General features: G+C 42.4%; 2 protein-coding genes across 3 annotated transcripts; both read left to right on the forward strand.

Moving 5' to 3' along the window:
• The first annotated feature begins 897 nt into the window (after positions 1-897).
• On the forward strand, positions 898-19563 carry actn2b (actinin, alpha 2b). Of its 2 annotated transcripts, XM_034608800.1 has the most exons (22): positions 898-1204; positions 5259-5373; positions 5532-5651; positions 5763-5849; positions 6039-6126; positions 6485-6563; positions 9162-9243; positions 9835-9920; positions 10144-10236; positions 10493-10723; positions 10918-11065; positions 11386-11536; positions 14181-14289; positions 14977-15117; positions 15466-15648; positions 15941-16075; positions 16384-16563; positions 16679-16825; positions 18111-18176; positions 18277-18435; positions 18628-18794; positions 18975-19563. In XM_034608800.1, the coding sequence occupies exons 1-21, from the start codon at positions 1076-1078 to the stop codon at positions 18784-18786; spliced, it is 2688 nt and encodes an 895-aa protein (XP_034464691.1). In that variant the 5' UTR covers positions 898-1075; the 3' UTR covers positions 18787-18794; positions 18975-19563. The 2 variants fall into 2 exon arrangements, with proteins under 2 accessions (XP_034464691.1, XP_034464689.1); XM_034608798.1 differs by having other exon boundaries at positions 18628-19563.
• On the forward strand, positions 12316-13837 carry LOC117775540. The gene is made up of 3 exons (XM_034608812.1): positions 12316-12420; positions 12515-12573; positions 12672-13837. The coding sequence occupies exons 1-3, from the start codon at positions 12398-12400 to the stop codon at positions 13457-13459; spliced, it is 870 nt and encodes a 289-aa protein (XP_034464703.1). The 5' UTR covers positions 12316-12397; the 3' UTR covers positions 13460-13837.
• Positions 19564-20168: the final 605 nt, after the last annotated feature.

Below are 20168 nucleotides of genomic sequence, written 5' to 3' on the forward strand. Positions count from 1 at the left end.
CTTCCACCAAGTTTCATGGTAATCCCTTCAGTAGTTTCTGCATAGTCCTGCTGAGATACAAACAAACCAATGGACCGTGACCTCCTTGGCAAACAATGAAACATGGTTGCTGTAAATTATTTCTCTGTAAAATGACTAAATAATTTACACAAACTGTCATGTAGCAGGTTTACTGATTTTTCCTCTTATTTTACATGTTTTTAGCAAACTCTCCTTTTCAATAACTTGGCAATAAAAGATAAAGAAAGTTCTCTGTGGAAGGAAAGAAAGGACTCAGCACATAAGTGGTCAGAGAAGGAGAATCTATGCCAAACATCACATCTGTTGTTGGTCTGCCTCAAAGCTTCAGTGTTTTTAACTGGTCTGAATGTCCACACTTGTTAGATTGGTTGTACTTGAACATACCAACAGTTACATTCACCCAATATGCTGCGTTAAAATCAAGTGTTTTTAGTTTTCAATTTTAAATTGCGACGTTTGCTCCAGTGTTTTGTACGAGCCTGAAAACCACAGAACACGAACATTAGGAAACGGTGGAGCGGACTGGATCACACCACATTGTGCCATAACAAGTTTAAACCCTTGTTTTTCTTTATAGCGCGACTGATTCTGATCTCGGTTTGTAACAGTGTCGGTAACCAACGCTTTTTTTTGTGTGAGTGTGAGAATATAATGGTTTTTCAAGGAAGAAGCATTTTATTTATATGTCCCATGTTATTTTTTGTTGTGGTTTTGTTTGAAATGAAAGTCTGATTTTTTTCTACATTAAAGACTGTTCTATTGACCTGTCTCCTGCTGCTCTTTGTGTGGGGGGGGGGTTGAGTGGGAGATGTTAGGTATGAAGGTGTCATGTGACCACCCAGTACTAATGACACGGCCACTTGTCCCTCTGTGGCACCAGGGCCAGACGTGTGTCAGGACGGGAGGACAAGGGCAAGCGTGAGAGAGACAGAGAAGAGAAAGAGAAGAAGAAGAAGAAGAAGTCAGGAAACTTATCCTGTCCTCTACATCACAGTCACAGGAATAACCAGGGTTTGAGTTTGTTTGTGGGGGAAACAGAGAAGTGATCGGCACCATGATGATGACCCAGGTGGAGACCACGGTCCACTACGACAACGGCTTCGAGGAGGTGTACATGACTCAGGAGGATGAGTGGGACCGGGACATGCTGCTGGATCCGGCCTGGGAGCAGCAGCAGAGGAAAGTAAGAATCAAATAAATGAAACCTGCATCAAAACTACTGGAGCTGCTTTGTGATTGGTGCAAAGCTGCTGTGACTCAGCATTGTAATGAAAGTTCAAAGTTTAAAAAGTTTATTTCATGTGTTTCGTATATATAATATGTAGGAATCTGTTTTTTATAACATAGTTTTACACGAATCTGTTGAGACTGTCGTGAAGTTAACCGTAGTAGAAGGTTGGACTACCGGTTGAGATTTTCAAAATAAAATACAATTCAGGAGCATTTAAACTGCTTTTATAACACTTCTTATTTCATAGGAGTCATGAATTTGTCTTTTTAATCAAGTAAATCCATTTGAGTTTTCGTGTAACTAAGTCTGTGCTTGGAGGTTATTGAGAGATGTTCAATAAATACCTTGACTTGGAGTAAATAACCATAACGAACCCAAATATTATGAACCAACCCAACTTGCAGTGTAGTAATACTAATAATGATTAAAAGCTTTATTTAAATGACGCTTTTCTTAACAAAGCTACAAAGTTCTCCACCCAAGTGTAAAACTACAATAAAAATGCGGGGAGGGGGAGGGGGGGGGTGGGGCCCTGGCGGAGGGATGCGGCGGGTACCAGCTAACAATAGCCGCTCCAGCTTCCAGCGGCTCCGCGCAGCGCCGCCTCTCTCCCCCGCTGATACGCGCGGAATGCGAGCTGTCAACAGATGCTCCCAACACATGATGACGCTCTCGGGATAAGAATGGACGCTGCGTCTAATTTTAGACCCCGGGACCAAAAGGCATTACAGCGGGTTAATCCAGTGTCCTTGGTGCGGGATTCTTTTGTTTATAGAAACCACGCAGAAATATTGAACCAGCACCAGGTCTTCTCAAATATGCCCCCGGCCTCACACACCCTTTTTTAGGCCTTTTTCAAAGTTGCCCCAGGCCTTAGATTTGCTGCTTCTCTGCACAACTGGAGGCCAGACAGCTCCAGACCCCATGACCTCCACGCGTGGCCCCTGCAGAGATGACCAAACTGTGTATTTTGGGCCACAGTGTGATAGTCAGGTCCCTGGTCCGTATGCACCATGTTTCCAGTGTTTATCTTTCTTACTGATTGTAATTTGGAGTTGACAAGTGCTCATTGGAGAGAGGTGCGGCCCTGCCAGCAGCTGTTCACAGTGATCAGAGCTGATGAAACAACTGAGGAAGGTGATGAAGCTGTGCCTGAGCAGCTTGTTATATACCACAGCCTCTACATTCACAGTATATGAGTGTTGCCATGCAGGGTGGTTTTTTTGTTTCCTTCGTCAGGGGACACTTTTAGCTGCTTTTTCAAAAATAATTTCTGTCCAGTCGCCTTTTGTCCAGCTCATGTCGTGGTGCAGTCGGCTTATTTCAAATCCCACCAGCAGCTGTGGTAGCTTTCCTTCACTGGGTATTAATGGGACTGTGCTTATGTGGACTTTAAAAAATATCTATTATGTGACTCAGAAGGTTTATTAAGGAGATCGATAAAAGTCATCAGTGCTCGGTCGTGTTAATCTAAATCTTAAACCAAGTTACAGCAAAGAAAGTGAAAGTGCAAAAGTGTTATGGGTAAAAAGTGAATCTGCTCATCTGAGTTATAAAGAGTTAAAAAGGGAAGAGGAATATTTCAACGTGTTTCAACATTCAGTTTTTCTACTTTTCCATCCTCCTGGACACGAGCGGTCATCCTCTGAGCCAGCGAGGCCCCACAGGCAGTGACAGGGTTGGTCCTCGCTGGATGTGATTCATGAATATTTTTAGCTGCAATCGTCACTGGTCAGTTGTGCTGCGGAGGGAGGAGGGAGGGGGGGGGGGGGGGGGGGGGGGGGGGGGGCTCGGAAAGTGGGCAGATGGGTTTTGCAATTGTGGCCGAGTCAAATTTGGAGGAGAAGCATGCCACGTTCTTTTCTCTTTTTTTTTTTTTTTTAATTCATGGAGGAGGGCGGCAGTTCAATGTCACATCGAGCTTGGGGACCCACTCAGAGTGGAATGTGATTTAGTCTGAAGCTGGTAATGCTCCGTTTTTGAACCAGCACCCAGAGGAGAAACCTGAGCGGCTGGAAGGGCACCCAGTCCAGTCCTATTGGTGAAAGGCTGTTTCAGAATAAAGGGTTGGAAAAAGTGCTCAGATATATTTCTCAGTTGATGTCACTTTGACAATAAAGCTACATATGTGAAAATAAACAAATATAAAAAAGTATAAAAGTAAAAATTAATGAGTTACTTCACTGCTAACAGCTAATGAATCTCTTACTTACCGTCAGGGTCACACTTTGACCCCTGACTTTAAAACGGCCTAAAAAGTGATCACGTCTATTTGTATGAGTGAAGGTTGTAAAGTCAAAGAACAACATGTCATCAAAAACCTCCAGTTGATGGATGAAATGATTGACGGACGTTTAGTGATCATGTCACATGGGATCATGTCACATGGGACTCCCCCGTTTGCTGCACGTCTTTCCCCTGCTCTGTTTCCCTGAGTTTCCTGTTTGTCAAATAAAGCCACAAAAATGTCCCAAAATAAACGAGAGATTATCCAACACCATTTTTCCCTTCCTGATATCGATTCGATACCAGTGCATTAAATAACAACATATATATATATAGGCCTAATATATTTATCAGCTGTATGCTACTCAGTCTAAATCCTTTGAAGACACATAAATATACATGCAGAAAATGCTTTATTAGATTGCTATTGTTTTAATAGACAGCACTAATGCCACCCCCCTGTCTTACTTGCAGTGATTTATTTTCAAGTGGCCTGATGAGGGTCCAGCACCGAAACGTCACAAATAAATCACTGCAAGTAAGACAGTGTGCGGGAGTTTGTCCATAATGTTTGGAACTTTCCACTGTGAAATATCATTATAACAGTAACATTATTCAACCAGAAATCCTCCTAACTGCTCTAAAAAGGCACAACTGCTGTTTAGAAGCAATGAACGAAAAGGGATTTTCCTCGGAAAATAAAGTTTAGACAGGGTTAAACTAACAAACTTTACAGATGTGGTATCGCATCGGTACACAGATTACATGCTCGCCGTTAACCGACTCTGCATATTCGGCAGAATTGGAGGCGTTTCTGATGCTGGTATCGGAATATTTCTAAAATAAAAGAGAAACAAATATTTGCTTAGCGTACTTTACAGATTATTATTGTTTTATTTTTACAAGAACTGATCACCTCATTGATTCAAGCTCATATAAAACAAAATCAAGCTTCTTTAAATATTTTTTTGTTATGGAAGACAACATATTCGTCCTTGTGGTTGATCCTGAACCTGATTCTAAACATGAAATTTCAACTATGCTTCCATTCTTTTTCCACTCCTGCCCGTCCTCATACGTCAACACAGTGATGAGTGCGACCAGGAAGAACAGCATACATGTGATAAAGTTATCTCCGTGCAGCTGTAACCAATCACAGTGACAGAAAGGGACGTGAGGGGGGGGGGGGAACTAGCTCTGCATCCACGTGACATTTTCACTTACGTTGACACGGCGAGACGTTTCGACATTTTTTCCCCCCTCCCGCCCTCTTATCGTGAGCCACAGCAGAGCCGTCTAAATTTAACACCTTATATCGGTCGGAATGTGCTCTGTGGTCGGCTCCCAGCTTTCATTCGTGAACGTGCTGAGCGCCTGTAAACTCTGCTGCTGGGGCTGTTGAGGGAAACTTTGTAAAAATAGGAGGAGAAAGACAATGAGCCCGTCTTAACGTGATTCACAGTATTTCAGGAGCCCACGTTTCTCCTGATTGTTGTTAGCGATGGAGCCACAGCAGGAAAAAGCAGGAAACCAGCCACTGAAAGGTCACTGAGGGTTAATCTGCAAATGTAGCACTGGTCAAAGGGGTGAAGATTGATTTGAAATGCAGTCTTGAAGTGAGGACTTGTTAAGCTGCGAGCTGCTTCAGTTTGTTTGGGTCCTCTGCGGAGGGGAATTTCACGCCTGTAGTGTGTTGCATCAGTAGTAGCTTCACAGGAAGTGAAGAGACAGCTGCAGTTTTCACGGTCACCCACGTTTTTTTTATCCCTTTTCCTGTCAGACCTTCACGGCCTGGTGTAACTCCCACCTGAGGAAAGCTGGAACTCAGATTGAAAACATCGAGGAAGACTTCAGGAATGGGCTGAAACTAATGCTGCTGCTGGAAGTTATCTCAGGTCAGCCCACGAAACGAAAACATGTCTGTCACAACTTCCTGTCTTCTCAGTTCCTTTTCAATTCCTTTGTTTTTGAGTCAATTAAACAATCTATTAAAATAATGATCACATTCAGTTACATATATATATCTGACTATTACATAATACTCTGTTCACAGGAGAGAGGTTACCCAAGCCAGACAGAGGGAAGATGCGGTTTCACAAGATTGCTAATGTCAACAAAGCTCTGGACTACATCACGAGCAAAGGAGTGAAACTGGTCTCCATCGGAGCTGAAGGTTACCGCAGCTTTCCTGTATACGTGAACATATATGGATCTGGGTGATAATCAGATTTTTTTTATCATCAGTGTTGTGCAAATTGATTTTAACGTGTTGTTGGCCTTTCAGAGATTGTGGACGGTAATGTAAAGATGACTCTGGGAATGATCTGGACTATCATCCTCCGCTTCGCCATCCAGGACATTTCTGTGGAAGGTGAGACGGTGAAACCCAAAGAAATAAGATCGAGATCCTTTTCTATAACACCAGGTCAACTGAGTGTAGACAATTATTCCAAGGGACATACATGAGGGGGTCCTCTGAATATTGTCTACCTTGTATGGGAGTCTTATTATCTCTGCTACATAGTGAACATATTAACCTGTGAATTCACTTTCTCCTCAGAAACATCTGCCAAGGAAGGTCTTCTCCTGTGGTGTCAAAGAAAGACTGCCCCCTACAGGAATGTCAATGTCCAAAACTTCCATGTCAGGTCAGTGTTTCACACACACTCTGTTAACTGAGCTGTTTGATTTTACTGATAGCTGATGCCATTAATAGTTACTCTAGGTTGTCCTCTTATTCCGTGTTGTCATATTCTAAGGACAGAGATGATAAATGCCGGCACCTTTTCCAAAATATTGTTTTTAATTTCACTTGGACATACAAGTGGGAACTGCGTATTTTTGGTTTGCACAATAACTAAGTGAATCTTATAGCATCATGTCAGAACTAAGCTATGACAACAGCTTTGTGCCGTTGCACCTCCACCTGGAACTGGACTAACGGCAGCTTCCTGTCTGAGTCGAGCTCTAACTTAACGTGTTCTCTCTGCTCGTCGGCCGGTGCAGCTGGAAGGATGGCCTGGCCTTCTGCGCCCTGATTCATAGACACAGACCTGACCTCCTCGACTACTCTAAGCTCAACAAGGTGTCGTGTGGTTTCACCTGTAACCAGGATGCTGTGTCTCAGCCCCAAACACTAACAGAGTGGTTTCCACTGAAATTAACACCACCTGTTGAAAACGAACACACACTGAACTCAGGATAATGACATTTCTTGGGGCACTTTTTATGATTTTTTTTTTTTACATCATGTTGTGGAACACTAAGGAAAACTAGTCTATACTAGAGCAGGAGGTGTTGATTGCGATATCTGGATTGATGGCACTGTTGATCCTAACTATAGTATAGTTTAAACTTGAAGTAATTTAATGAGATTGCTGGTATTGTTTATGGTTCTGTCCAATATTTATCTATAGAGCTTATCCTTTGAGGGTCGATAATTTAAGGTAAGGTGTCTATGAGAGGTCCACTGAGCAGTAACACATGCTGTAGATAAACTGTGTGTTATTGGGCTAATAGACATGCAGAGCATTCTTTTGCAAGTGCATTCATTCAGTGTCCCCTCATGCGTCATTGCTTCAATATTCATTAATTTACTTAATTTCAGGATAATTTGCATTAAAAAACAACCCGTTGCTTGAATTTTTCGGTCCATTTTGTGCTCCCCACTGTGCCCAGCACAATGTTTAGTTTAATGGTGGTGACTTGTGGCCCCGTGTGTATCACACAAAGTGATAAATATGCGAGCCGAGGCTTGTCTGCCTTCAATTAATGCAGAGTTTGACATTTCCTGTCCATTTAAAAACCCCCTTCACAATGTGGGGTGTATCAGGGAGCGCATTCCACTTGAGCTCCAGTGTTTTTTTCAGGGCAACAAATCCGCAGCTCATTTAAATGTTTTGGATTTGATGGATGGCCACGACTCTCTCTCACAGTGTTTGTGTGCAGACAGTCGAGGGGCTTATTGAGCCATTCTGCACAGCTGACAGCCCCCTCGGGAAAAAGCAGCGCACAAGTAACCAACGCTTTCCCTCCTGAACGGAAGGTGCTGTGCCGCCATGGCTCTGCTTTTGGAATATTTGAGGCTTCGCTCTTCCATTGCACGGCCGGTTAGGGAGAGTGACGTTTTCATTTGCTGTGGAAACAGAAGCGCTCATTTTCAGGCCACAACTCACCGGCCTGACTTGGAGTTGACCTAGAATAGTCACAGAAACATGAGCCTAGTCCCCGCAGAGCTCGGGCTTAGCTTTTCCTCTGCTATTGTCTGCAGTGTCACGTAGCGCTCCCCCAGTTAGAGGCTGGGAAAAGTCAGGAAGATGTTTATGAGATGATATTTCACAGTCAAATATTAAGTATCGTTGTGAGGATGGTGTTTCATAATGAGGATTAAAATGCTCTTGGTGAATGTAAGTGATGAGGAACAAACAAACCCGATGTTCTCTATCTATTGCTTTTCCTCACTGTCTCCATCTCACAAACATATTCACTCACTCAGTCGCACCTGGGTTTTACCAGGAGACAGGCAGCTGTGCCAGGCAGCTGTTGAGTCTGGCTCCAGGTGAGTGTGTTTGTTAAGCTCGCTGTGTTCCAGCCCGCTGAACCAGCTCTGGTCGGGGGCGCGCACACACACACACACACAGAGGCCTTGCGGGGTATCCTTCTATCCATCCTTCCTTCCATCCATCCCTCCATCCCATTACTACCATGACTATCCTATCCATCTATCTGTCTGTCCTGCAGTGGATCTGTGAGCAGCTGGTCCTGTCATGTACTGTGCCAATCCTCACCCCCCCACCCTCTGCCTTTATGGAACAGTGGTACAGAAATGGGGACAATAGCAGCAGCATGATAGCATGATCCCTTTACCCCAGTGCACTCTCACTGACTGTTCACCATCAGCTGTTCGCTTAATGCACCACTCCCCACTCTGTTATAACTCTTCTCCTGTTTGTCACAAAAGAGAAAATGTATTTGTCACCTCAAGAAATGTATGATGTTTATTGTTGTGAACTTTTTACGTGAGTAATGTGGGGTGCCGATTGCAAAGGGTTGCATGCTTAAAAATAACAGCGACATTTCACCATATTTAGCGCCACAACGTTAAAAATAAGTAATTTTGTTTTCCAGATTTACAGCAATATTTGTGAACTTTGTAAATCTTAATCCTAAATGTGAAATGTCAAACCTAAATGGTAAATCTAAATCTATTAGATCTAAATGTTAATGTTGAATATAAGTATTAAACCTAAATGTTGAATTTAAATCTAAGAATTCTTAAAAAACTTAAATCTAAATGTCAAATTTAAATCTAAGTGTAAATCTAAATATTAACAATCTGCGCCCCATAGAGTAATGTATTGGTTGATTGATTTATTTTCTATTTGATTAATTAATGACAACTTATCAGAATAGATTTGTCAATAAAGTCATTAAATCAGTTAAGATAAGATTCTTGAATCTTCCTCATGTTACAGACTAAAGGATCAGTACTTTGTCTGTACTGGGTTTTGTACAGAAGCTGTATTGAATATAAATGTAAAAACAAGTGCGATTAGATTAATGTGCATGGGCAGTGGGTGGCCAGGGGAGAATAATGTGGTCATCATAGCACAGGGGTCAGTGTGGTGGCATTTTAAGTCCGACATTGCTGCCCAGTGATGCCGAATTGTGTTTCTTTATTTAGGATGATCCTATGGGGAACCTGAACCTGGCTTTCGACTTAGCTGAGAAACACCTGGACATTCCCAAAATGCTGGACGCAGAAGGTAATGTTTTATGAAATAGCAGGAGCCAAATGTTCTTTACTTCATATTAAAATTTTAAACCTTCTCATGTTCTGTTTTTGAAATATGATTGTGTCTGTGTGTACGTAGACGTTTTCTCTATTGGAGGTCTAGTTTCGTTCTTGTCTCCTTCACATCGATCCAATCACAAGTTGAATATGTGATTGTTTTCATTTCTATACCATAATTACATACCTGTATGGAACATAAACCATAACAAACAAGAATGACACTAAATAGAGCGCATTCCTCCACCAAGGCCCAACAGTCCCTTTTAATTACATCAAGCTGCAACAGATTTCACACATTCCTTGTTCTCTAAATGTGTCTCCTTGGGTTAGTGGTGAAAATGTTGTCCTTCCACCAAGTTTTGTTTAAATCCGTTTGGTGTTTTTTGTGTAATCTTGCTTACAAACAAGCAAAAAACCGACAGGGGAATAAAACCTTCTTGGTGGAGGTAACTACAAGTGCATTCAAAGTAAACTCTCTGTCTCCTCCCATTGTCTGAAATACTTTCCCACTGATACTTCTCTTTTCCACACCTTTGACTTTCCCTCCCTGTCAATGCCATAGATATCATCAACACCCCCAAGCCTGATGAAAGAGCTATCATGACCTACGTGTCCTGCTTTTACCACGCCTTCGCTGGAGCTGAGCAGGTACAGAGGTTGAAGCTGTCCCGCTTCACCAATTTGCATTTTATATTTTGACTTTGTCTCTTCTCTACAGTTCATCTGTATTTTGAGAACAGAGTCACGTGCAGAGCTTAGATTTTGACGTTCCATAATAAATGTAGTTGTATTGGAAAGAAGAATGGGAGCATGGCCCGTTCTGTGTTACTTTGCCGATGTGGTACATTGTTCTTGTGTCCTGTGCTTGCAGGCAGAGACGGCTGCGAACAGGATCTCTAAGGTGCTTGGTGTCAACCAGGAAAATGAGAAAATGATGGAGGAATATGAGCGACTGGCCAGTGAGGTAAAACAGTCGACATGTAATCACAGAATATCTTCTCGTATGATGCTTTCAGACGTGCGCTGTGGTCCGGACATTTTCCCAAACCCTCACCTGAATGTTCCTGACATTTTCTTGTTGTTGTGTAGGCGTCTTATTCTGAAAATCTCCTTTTGCACTCTTCATATGTAACTCTAGAAAATGTCCAGATGTTTGTTGTATGTTAACATGCAGTTATTTTGTGTCTCGACTTTTCCCACATTTTCCTCGTGTCTCTCAGCTGCTGGAGTGGATCCGCCGCACCACTCCCTGGCTGGAGAACAAGACCCCGGAGAAGACCATGGCAGAGATGCAGAGGAAGCTGGAGGATTTCAGGGACTACAGACGCCAACACAAGCCCCCGAAGGTGCAGGAGAAGTGCCAGCTGGAAATTAACTTCAACACCCTGCAGACCAAGCTGCGCATAAGCAATCGCCCTGCCTTCATGCCCTCTGAGGGGAAGATGGTATCCGTAAGTCACAACTCAATTCAGTCGAGACTGAGTGAACAGCTATCAATGGGTCTTATACCACATCATGTCTATTTGCCTTATAGCTAATGCTGGAGTCTCACAAAGGATTTAAGAGAAACAGGCACTGGAATTGTACCAGCAGTGGGTGGTTTGTTTTACACTTCCATCCTTTTTTATTTTCATTTTGTTTCCAGGACATAGCCAGTGCATGGCAGGGCCTGGAGCAGGCAGAGAAAGGCTACGAGGAGTGGCTCCTCACTGAGATCCGTCGGCTCGAGAGACTGGATCACCTGGCAGAAAAGTTCCGCCAAAAAGCCACCAATCACGAGAACTGGGCCAGTGGTCAGTTTGTCACTGTGCTTTTTAAACTACACGTCTGAATGTTTTTCTGTGTAACTAACTCATCTACAAGCATCTGTATTCCTGCTTTTCTGCATGTTTTCAATGTCGTAATTAACCTTGCAGTTGTTTATACTTGTTCCTAATGAGATTTGATTGAAGGTGTTAGTCTGTTTAAAGCAATCAGCCTCTAGTGGAGGGCAACAGTTCGGTTTCTCCATCAGCAAAGGCCAAATTAGGTCTGTGTTTGGATCTAAATGATCTTGTTTTTCTGTTCTCTTGCCTCATGCTTCCCTCTCTCTTTGCCTATTTTTAATATTCAGGTAAGGAACTGATCCTCTCCCAGAAGGACTATGAAACAGCCACCCTCGTAGAAATCCGAGCGCTGCTGAGGAAACACGAGGCCTTCGAGAGCGACTTGGCAGCCCACCAGGACAGAGTGGAGCAGATTGCCGCCATCGCACAGGAGCTGAAGTACGCACTCCCTAGAGCAGATGTTTGCAGTCGTGTCATGAGGCCCGGGGCAGTGGGTGGCGGGTGGGCAACGATGGGGGTGCCAGGGAAAACATTGTGTAAATATTATTCTAATACCATTAGCACTGCTCTTGCATAGAAGGAAATACTATTCTACTCGTTCACCTTGAGGCGTTGAACTCTTTTGAACCACTTTGGTAAAGTGTACTGATGAAAATAGTGAGTTCATGTGGTGCCGGAATAATCGGGACAAATACTTGCAGAGTCAACAAATATTTTGGTATAGCTCTACACAGACACTATCCAGACGTTTTTTTATGATAACATGTGTACGTTTAAAATGATCTATATGTCATTACTGGCCTTTTTTCCTTGCACTTCGTTACTATGCAGATATTAGAATATTATTCAGTTTGATCTTAAACACTCCAAACACATGAAAACAACACATTTTGTTTACAGCATCTGTGTTTTTTTTCCACATTCCGACTTCAAAGCACACGAACGCACCAAAGTCAGAACATCCACTTTACAACTCGCGATGCAGTGTCATTGTGACTGCACAGTGTCATTGTGACTGCACAGTGTCATTGTGAATGCACAGTGTCATTGTGACTGCACAGTGTCATTGTGAATGCACAGTGTCATTGTGAATGCACAGTGTCATTGTGAATGCACAGTGTGACTGCAGGGGACAAAGGCGAAGGGTGAGCTTCACTGACATTTCCAATCAGCACTCAGCAATGTGCACCTGTACATCGTTACCTTCTCCGTCCGGGATTGGCCACAGAACACTTCCTGTTTCACATTTAACCGGCGCTCTGAGCTGAGGAGAAGATCACATTTCAGCTGGGAAGGAGAATGGCTGCCTGGAGTTCTGCAAGGTATGTGACAGTTTAATGATTATGTTTGTGTGTTTGTTTTATGCCTTGTATATAATTTTACTGAAGTTTTTCACCATGCTATTTTCTTTTACAGTCTGCTGCTCCTCATTTCACTCTTCAGCTGCAATGTCTATTGTTTTCCTGCTAAAAAAGGTAAATGCAATAACCTGACTAATGTTATAAGCTGCCTCCAAAGTTAAATATTAAACTTCCATTTAAAATGTTTTAATACTAACATTTTTCCACTCTAGGCTGGCGCCAGTATAATCCTTATGGAGGCAGTTTCTCAACTGTGGAGACGCGTCCTGGAAGCTATCGTAGCTTATCCCAAGGTCCTCCTGCTCAGTCTGCCAATATGAATGATCCTGCTGTCTCTTACTACTATGACCCTATGAAGGGGGGAGAATATTCCAGTTACTATCCAGCGAGCACTCGACCTGCTACAGACCCCCCCAGTCAGGCTCCTTTTTTGGACGCTGAGGAGGAGTCTACAACTGACCTCAGCGTGTCCAGAACATCTCCGCCCATCATGGACATCAATGTTCTTCCTCCTCCTCCGTTTCAGGCAGGTGAGCTCAAGCACTATGAAGAGAATTTTGAGGATGGAAACTATGAGGGGGAAGAGGATTTTAATGTGCCTCCTCCACCACTTCCTGAGTCTGAATACCAGGCTGGTGAGTTGAGTCACTTTGAGTCCACCTACGAGCATGGAAATGAAGAGCGGGAAGCGGAGGAACAAGGTTTTGGGCCACCGCCCCTCTATGAGCTGTCATCCACATCTGCTGCTTCCACATCTGAGGAGAACTTGCAGCCAGCTCCACCAGAAGAGGAACCACTTCGACCAAGCCAGCTTTACCTATTCTTGACTGGTCGGCTTCCTCCTGGCGCGCTCTCCCACTTCCAGTCAGAATATGAGCATGGAGGAGACCACTGGAATGATGTCCTCTATGAGAGATACCAGTTTCCCATCGCTCAAAGTCCAACCTCAGGCCCTGAGACAAAAGAAGATCCCAGGGAAGAAGTCTGGCCGGAATACTAAAGAGGACTTTAGAACGAACAAGACCAGGGGGAAAGACCACTCTACTGGTTCCTGCAGTTTATCCAAATATGTTCTGTTTATCTTTCTAATAAAATGGAAAAATTATCACTCTGTATTGCCTGACTAAATATTAATTATTTTACTCGGGACAGGTTTCAGAGGGAATCTCGTTTGTTCTGACGAGCCAAACACACAATCCTCTGAAATGTTGTACATATGTGGGGCCCCTACATAATTTAAAACAAGTCAGCATGTTGCACCAACTTTAAACAAGCGAGTAAACTTGAACATACAAACGCTTGGATGACTTAAATGTCCCATCTCTAATAAACCATAGCAAGGAGACAGGTGAAGTGGGACACATCCTTATAATGAGTGGTCCCTTAAATGTAGACATGGGGTTAGATTACTTTATAAAATGCTCCACAATGTACATAATTATTACCTACATTGTCAATATATAAACTTTAATGCATATTCTACATATAATCTATAATTGGCATTAAGACTACACATGCTTTTAATATGACTCCTACACTTGTGCCTTTTTGTAATTGGGGTTAATCTTATCACAAACATTTACTACATCATGATTGCTTTTTTTACTTTTTTTTTTTTTTTTTACCCAGTGGCCTTTTCTGAAAAATGCACCTAAATAACTAAATGATGCTGTGAAGCTCTCTCCCACAGCTGAAACAAAGTATGTGCTTTGTTTTTCCAGTGAGCTGGACTACCATGACGTGGCAGCTGTGAACCTGCGCTGCCAAAGCATCTGTGACTTGTGGGACAAGCTGGGAACCCTGACTCAGAAACGAAGAGAGGCACTGGAGGTGAGGGCTGCTGACAATTCAATGTCAATATATCAGAATATTTGACTGAAAGCACATGAAAAGATTTCAATCTTCCTCATATACTCAGTCATTTAAGGTCCCTAAACTTGGAAGGGTTGATTTCTTTTCAAGTGTTAGGACGACCAAGTCCCCACAAGAGTGCGCTAATGTTCCACATTGACTACAATAGAATGAAGTTGGGTCTGAGACCAGTTTAATCAAAATGTAGGTATAGGCATATTTAGTTACAGTGAAGACACAACTGATTGATGAGGAGAGATAATTGGATCCCCGCTAAAACCCCTGACCCAGAGAGGAGGGCAAAAGTCAGAGGGTGGAGGTGGATGAAGGTGAAATGGATGTAAGAGTCTGTCCAGGGAAGTGACTGGCTCGAAGCTCACCAGCCACTTCCTCTGATCCGTGCTGACCATTCCAGACCTGTGAATGTGTGAGGGCGCGGGAAGAGGGCCAGGGATTAAGTCTGAATGACAGGGACAGGGGTCTGTTAACAAGTCCATGCCAGTGTTGTATACCCAGGGATTAGTCATCAAAGGCGTGACGGAATATTTGTTTGGGGATTTTTATGGGAGACACGAAGATGATGAATTACTTCAGGCAAGTGTCTGTCAGATTTGTAGGATTTAAAAATAGACGATAACTGAATGCTGTATGTGTTGATGCTTTCAGCGCACTGAGAAACTCCTGGAGACTATTGATCAGTTGTTCCTGGAGTTTGCCAAGAGGTCTGCTCCTTTCAACAACTGGATGGAAGGAGCCATGGAGGATCTGCAGGACATGTTCATAGTGCATACTATTGAAGAAGTCCAGGTAGGATTACAGCAGTAAACATACAGATTCATTAGACTGTAGAATTTAGATATAGACCCTGTTCAGACCCAAATGTGTCCCCATTCAGGATGCATTATAATACCAGAAGTGAATAGACAAACCTGGAGCAGACCATTTGTGATCGGATCTCTCAGTATGGATGTTAACACCAGGTCTGAACAGGGTCATACATCTGCTTTTTACTCTAAATATCTATGAGGTATTTAATGTTATATAGCGTGTAATGTTTGTAGAGTTATTCCACCCACAAAAAAAAACACCTATTATCACTTTTGACAAATTTGAAAAGGTAATAACATTTCAGGTACTTCCCTTTTCCCCTGTCAGAGTCTAATCGCAGCTCACGAGCAGTTCAAAGCTACTCTACCTGAGGCTGATGCAGAGAGACAAGCCATCCTGGGAATCCACAATGAGGTGCAGAAAATTTCCCAGAGCTACGGGATCAAGGCCAACATTGTGAACCCCTACAGCACCATTACAACAGAGGAGCTTCTTAACAAGTGGGAAAAGGTAGCTGCAGCTTTAAAACTCACTCACAGACTCAATGAATGAAGTCGTTATTTCAATAGCGGCTGTCTGGCCTAATAAAAGCAGTCATTATGAAAGAGGAGCAAAGAGAGCCGAGCCTGTGTTCCACTGATAAAGTAAAGAAGTGCAGCTCTAATGTTTTGGATCTAAAGCACTTAATCCAAATATATTAGAATTATTCTGTTTGATATTAATGGCTCTTTTCACAGGGAAGTGACTTTTCACAATACCACGTAAGGCTGTGACTGTGTCTGTGCGTGTGCGTGTTCTCTAGGTGAAGAAGCTGGTTCCTCAGAGGGATAGTGCCCTCCAGGAGGAGATGGCCCACCAGCATGCCCACGAGAGGCTGAGACGACAGTTTGCTGCACAGGCTAATCTCATTGGACCCTGGGCACAGACCAGGATGGAGGTTAGACATGCAGGCTTCATACGCAATTAGACAGTTATCTCCATCTAATCAAATATAGGCCTAGAATGGAAGATAATTATATTCAAATGCACTGTACGTACAATGATAGTGACTTTCCTGATGATGATGATAACAATAATGAAATAAGAGTAAAATGACTGGATATTATTATGCACATGCAATTCTTCTTCATCAAATGCGGCATGTCCCGACATAATTTAGTCTTCGCCCCAGGTAAACGACTCCCTGCAGATCAAAATTTGTCCAAAAAATGAAGTTAACCTTGCTGCATGTGGTTATCCTGACAGGAAATTGCACGCTGCGCGATGGAGATCGGAGGTGCGCTGGAGGACCAGATGACTCAGCTGAAGCAGTGCGAGCACGTCATCGTCGCTTATAAGCCCAACATCGACAAGTTGGAGGGAGACCACCAGCTGATCCAAGAGTCCCTGGTGTTTGATAACAAGCACACCAACTACACTATGGAGGTACAGGGCCGTGGCAGGCAGTCTCACAAATATATGCACAGTAGATGCATAGATGTACTGTAGGTGTATTCTTTATTAACAATCATTATTTATAAACTCGTCTCTTTATTACCAGCACATCCGTGTCGGGTGGGAGCTGCTCCTCACGACCATCGCCCGAACCATCAATGAGATAGAGACCCAGATCCTGACCCGCGACGCCAAGGGCATCAGCCAGCAGCAGATGAACGAGTTCAGATCCTCTTTTAGCCACTTTGACCGGGTAACGCTCTTCACAGTTCACACCACTGCAGTTTTTTTTTTTTACCATTTCAGTGACTCATCTTAAAGTTAGCAACAGCAGGCTACCGATACATCCCAGCCCTCTTGTCAAAAGACTATGGCCAGATAACACATGAACGCGCGCCGCCTGACAACTGCTAGAGGCCAACTTTTCCATCTCTGCTTCAGCGGTGCATGGCTGAAGTCTTCAGTCAGGCACAGTGAGAGCACGGGCAGGATGCACGCAGGTACGCCAGGGAATCATGTTTTTACCCAGTCCTGCGGGGGCCACAGACAACGGCTTATTTCCTTTCTGTATCTCAGAAGACTTTATTATAACTTTAGAATGTATTATTGGCTATTGGGACGTGAAGAGGATTTCAACAAATAGTAAAAACAAATTACCAACCCGACCTTAAAGCAAATCACATAGTATTTAGAGATGATCTTATAACTATGACCACGTTGACCCCAAATCTCACTCAAAATTCTTGCCAGACCCACGAGCAGCATTCAGCCTTTGATACTACATCTGACCTGAACTGATCTCTGGAGGAGAGGTTGAGGATGAAAGATTTTACATTTCTCCCTTGGCCATCACAAATTGCCATAAATAATCCATTAAAAAGAGCCACTATTGTGGAACGTTTCGTTAGGAGTAAGATCCTTTGCCGTTTTGACTTGAAGTGTAACAACTGATGACTTCAATTATGCCGTTTTCATTTATTCAAGCTATATCTGTACTCTTTCCACAGACTCCCTCACCCTTCCAGACTAACAGAATAATGCATGGATTACATGCCCAACATATACAAACATGCGGCACAACATTGGCAAACTATTACCGTTTAGTGATATCTCAGATAAGGAATATTTTGTGTTTGTGTGTATTTTGTGTTGTATTTGTGCGCAGGCAAGCGTCTGTGTGATAGTAAAATTTCTTCTTTCCGGTTTTATGTTCTCAGACATATTTCACAATCTCCAGCATCTTTAATGCTTTATCAGAAAAGCTTAAAGATTATGTGCTTACAGTTTAAATCCTTACTGCTAAATTATATTTATTTTTATCACAGTATGGTTCATCCAACAGTTACTGATAAATTTAGAGAAAAAAAACGTAAAGACTCTGAATAATACATAAATTCAGCATTTAGTTTTACAATATTGCTGTGATGTTTAATGCTGTTGATCTTATTATCGTGTGTCTCTGTTTTGACTCTATCTTCCCCGACTCTATTTTTCTTATCTCCTGTGTTGTGAACCTGAAATTTGTCCTCCAACTGTAGAAAAAGAATGGAGCGATGGAAACCGATGACTTCAGAGCTTGCCTCATCTCTATGGGATATGACCTGGTATGGTATTTCACATGTGGTTTGATGGAGGGGGGGCTGTTTTCTGTATTCTACACATGTTTTGTACAAACACTCCTTGTATTCTGTCCTCCTTTGCCAGGGAGAGGTTGAGTTTGCCCGTATAATGATACTTGTGGATCCCAGTGGTACTGGACTCGTGTCCTTCCAGTCTTTCATTGACTTTATGACCAGAGAGACCGCTGACACAGACACTGCTGAGCAGGTTGTGGCATCCTTCCGGATCCTGGCAACTGACAAGGTATGCGCGTGCTGGCATGATATTCTTAGCTGACACTAATCTATTCTATTCAAGTCATTATTTCCAAGAACTGATCGTGCCAAGCTGATTTATGAGCGACAATTTTGATCATGACCTTAAGGGATAAAAGGCATTATAGCATTATACTTTATGCAAAACATGCCTGAAACACATTTTCCTTCCACTACGCAGCCCTACATACTAGTGGAGGAGCTGAGGAGAGAGCTTCCCCCTGAGCAAGCAGAGTACTGCATCATGAGGATGCCGCCTTACACCGGCCATGGAGTGCCACCAGGGGCACTGGACTACACTGCCTTCTCCACTGCGCTCTATGGAGAGAGCGATCTTTAACCCCAACTACTAAACCTTTAACCCCGCTGACCGTTTACCTAACTGCCCCCGGCCCGAAAATCTAGAAATCTAGAAGAAAGTTGGATCAAATATGTTGAATGAAATGTGTTTGTGACAATACTGAGTTTTTGTTGATGGATTTTCTGTCAAGTGTCATGGTACTCTGAAATCCTCTTGGATAAAAGACGGCCTCCCAAATCAATAGAAATTGCTATGTTAAAATTATATTGTGAGAAACAATGCTGTCGCCAGTGCAGAGGCATAAAAAAGCAGATCACTTGGTAATACTTATGATCATGGTGTTTCGGTAGTTTATCACTTGAGGAAATAAGATGTAAAAGTCACCCTGTCATGTATTCTTTTCATGTTTCCTCGCAGTGACTTTGTTTTGGAAATACAATCTCCCCGTGAAAGCCGATGCTTAAAGTGAATTTAAGTTTGCAAAAGCAATTTCCAACAATAAATATTAGAAAACGGATTTCCCAAAAGGCTTAAAATATATGGTACTAACAAAGGGAAAAGTGGGAAACCACTTGAATGCAAAAGTAAATGTTTTGGCAGAGAACATGAGACTAAAAAATGAGTGTTTTGAAGATAACTTTTTTTGAAGGCAGCAAAGATGTGAAGGCTTGCATATGCATAGAAATAAGTATAATAAAAAATAAATAAATAAAATGTCAAGTGATTTCCCAACTTTCTTTTATTGACACAGTTGAAAGACTTTGTCAGTAGAAAAGTATATTGATTTATCCACATTTTAAAAACTTTTTGGCTCCACTTCACTGTACTCATGTTATTTGCCATTTGAAAATAACAATAAATTGTATTTAAATTAGAATTTACATACTTCTACTTCCATGTCATACATACAGTATATAACAGTATTTAAATGCAAATATTGATAATGATTTAACCAAAATGTGCCGGTGTTCATATTCATAACACTTTATACTAACAATACAAATTACCTACTGTTAAAACATACTTTCTGTGAGGTGCTTAATGAAAATAACGATAAATCAAACCTTTTGTTTGTGATTTCACACCCACCATGCAAGAGAGATAAATATTGTCAAAGTAATGGGAATTTTCTGCAAAGAGAATCATTGGCTATTTCACACAACCTTGAACCCAAGGCACTGGAGCACACTAATAATTTAATATCCCATTTGGATGCAAACAACCCCCTTTAGAAGAAAAGTTTATTTTTACTATTATGACTGTTGCGGCAGAAACCCACTGAGCTCTATGGGTCCAAGAGGTTTTTTGGTGAAGGCATTGGTTTGTTCTATTTTGGCAGAAAAATAAAGATACTCAGACACCTTGAGGGATTTACTGGTTCTGTTAAAACAATTCAATCAGTTGTACTTTGTGTCCAATTC

This window comes from Hippoglossus hippoglossus, chromosome 15, assembly GCF_009819705.1.
Source record: "Hippoglossus hippoglossus isolate fHipHip1 chromosome 15, fHipHip1.pri, whole genome shotgun sequence".
Taxonomy (NCBI): Eukaryota; Metazoa; Chordata; class Actinopteri; order Pleuronectiformes; family Pleuronectidae; genus Hippoglossus; species Hippoglossus hippoglossus.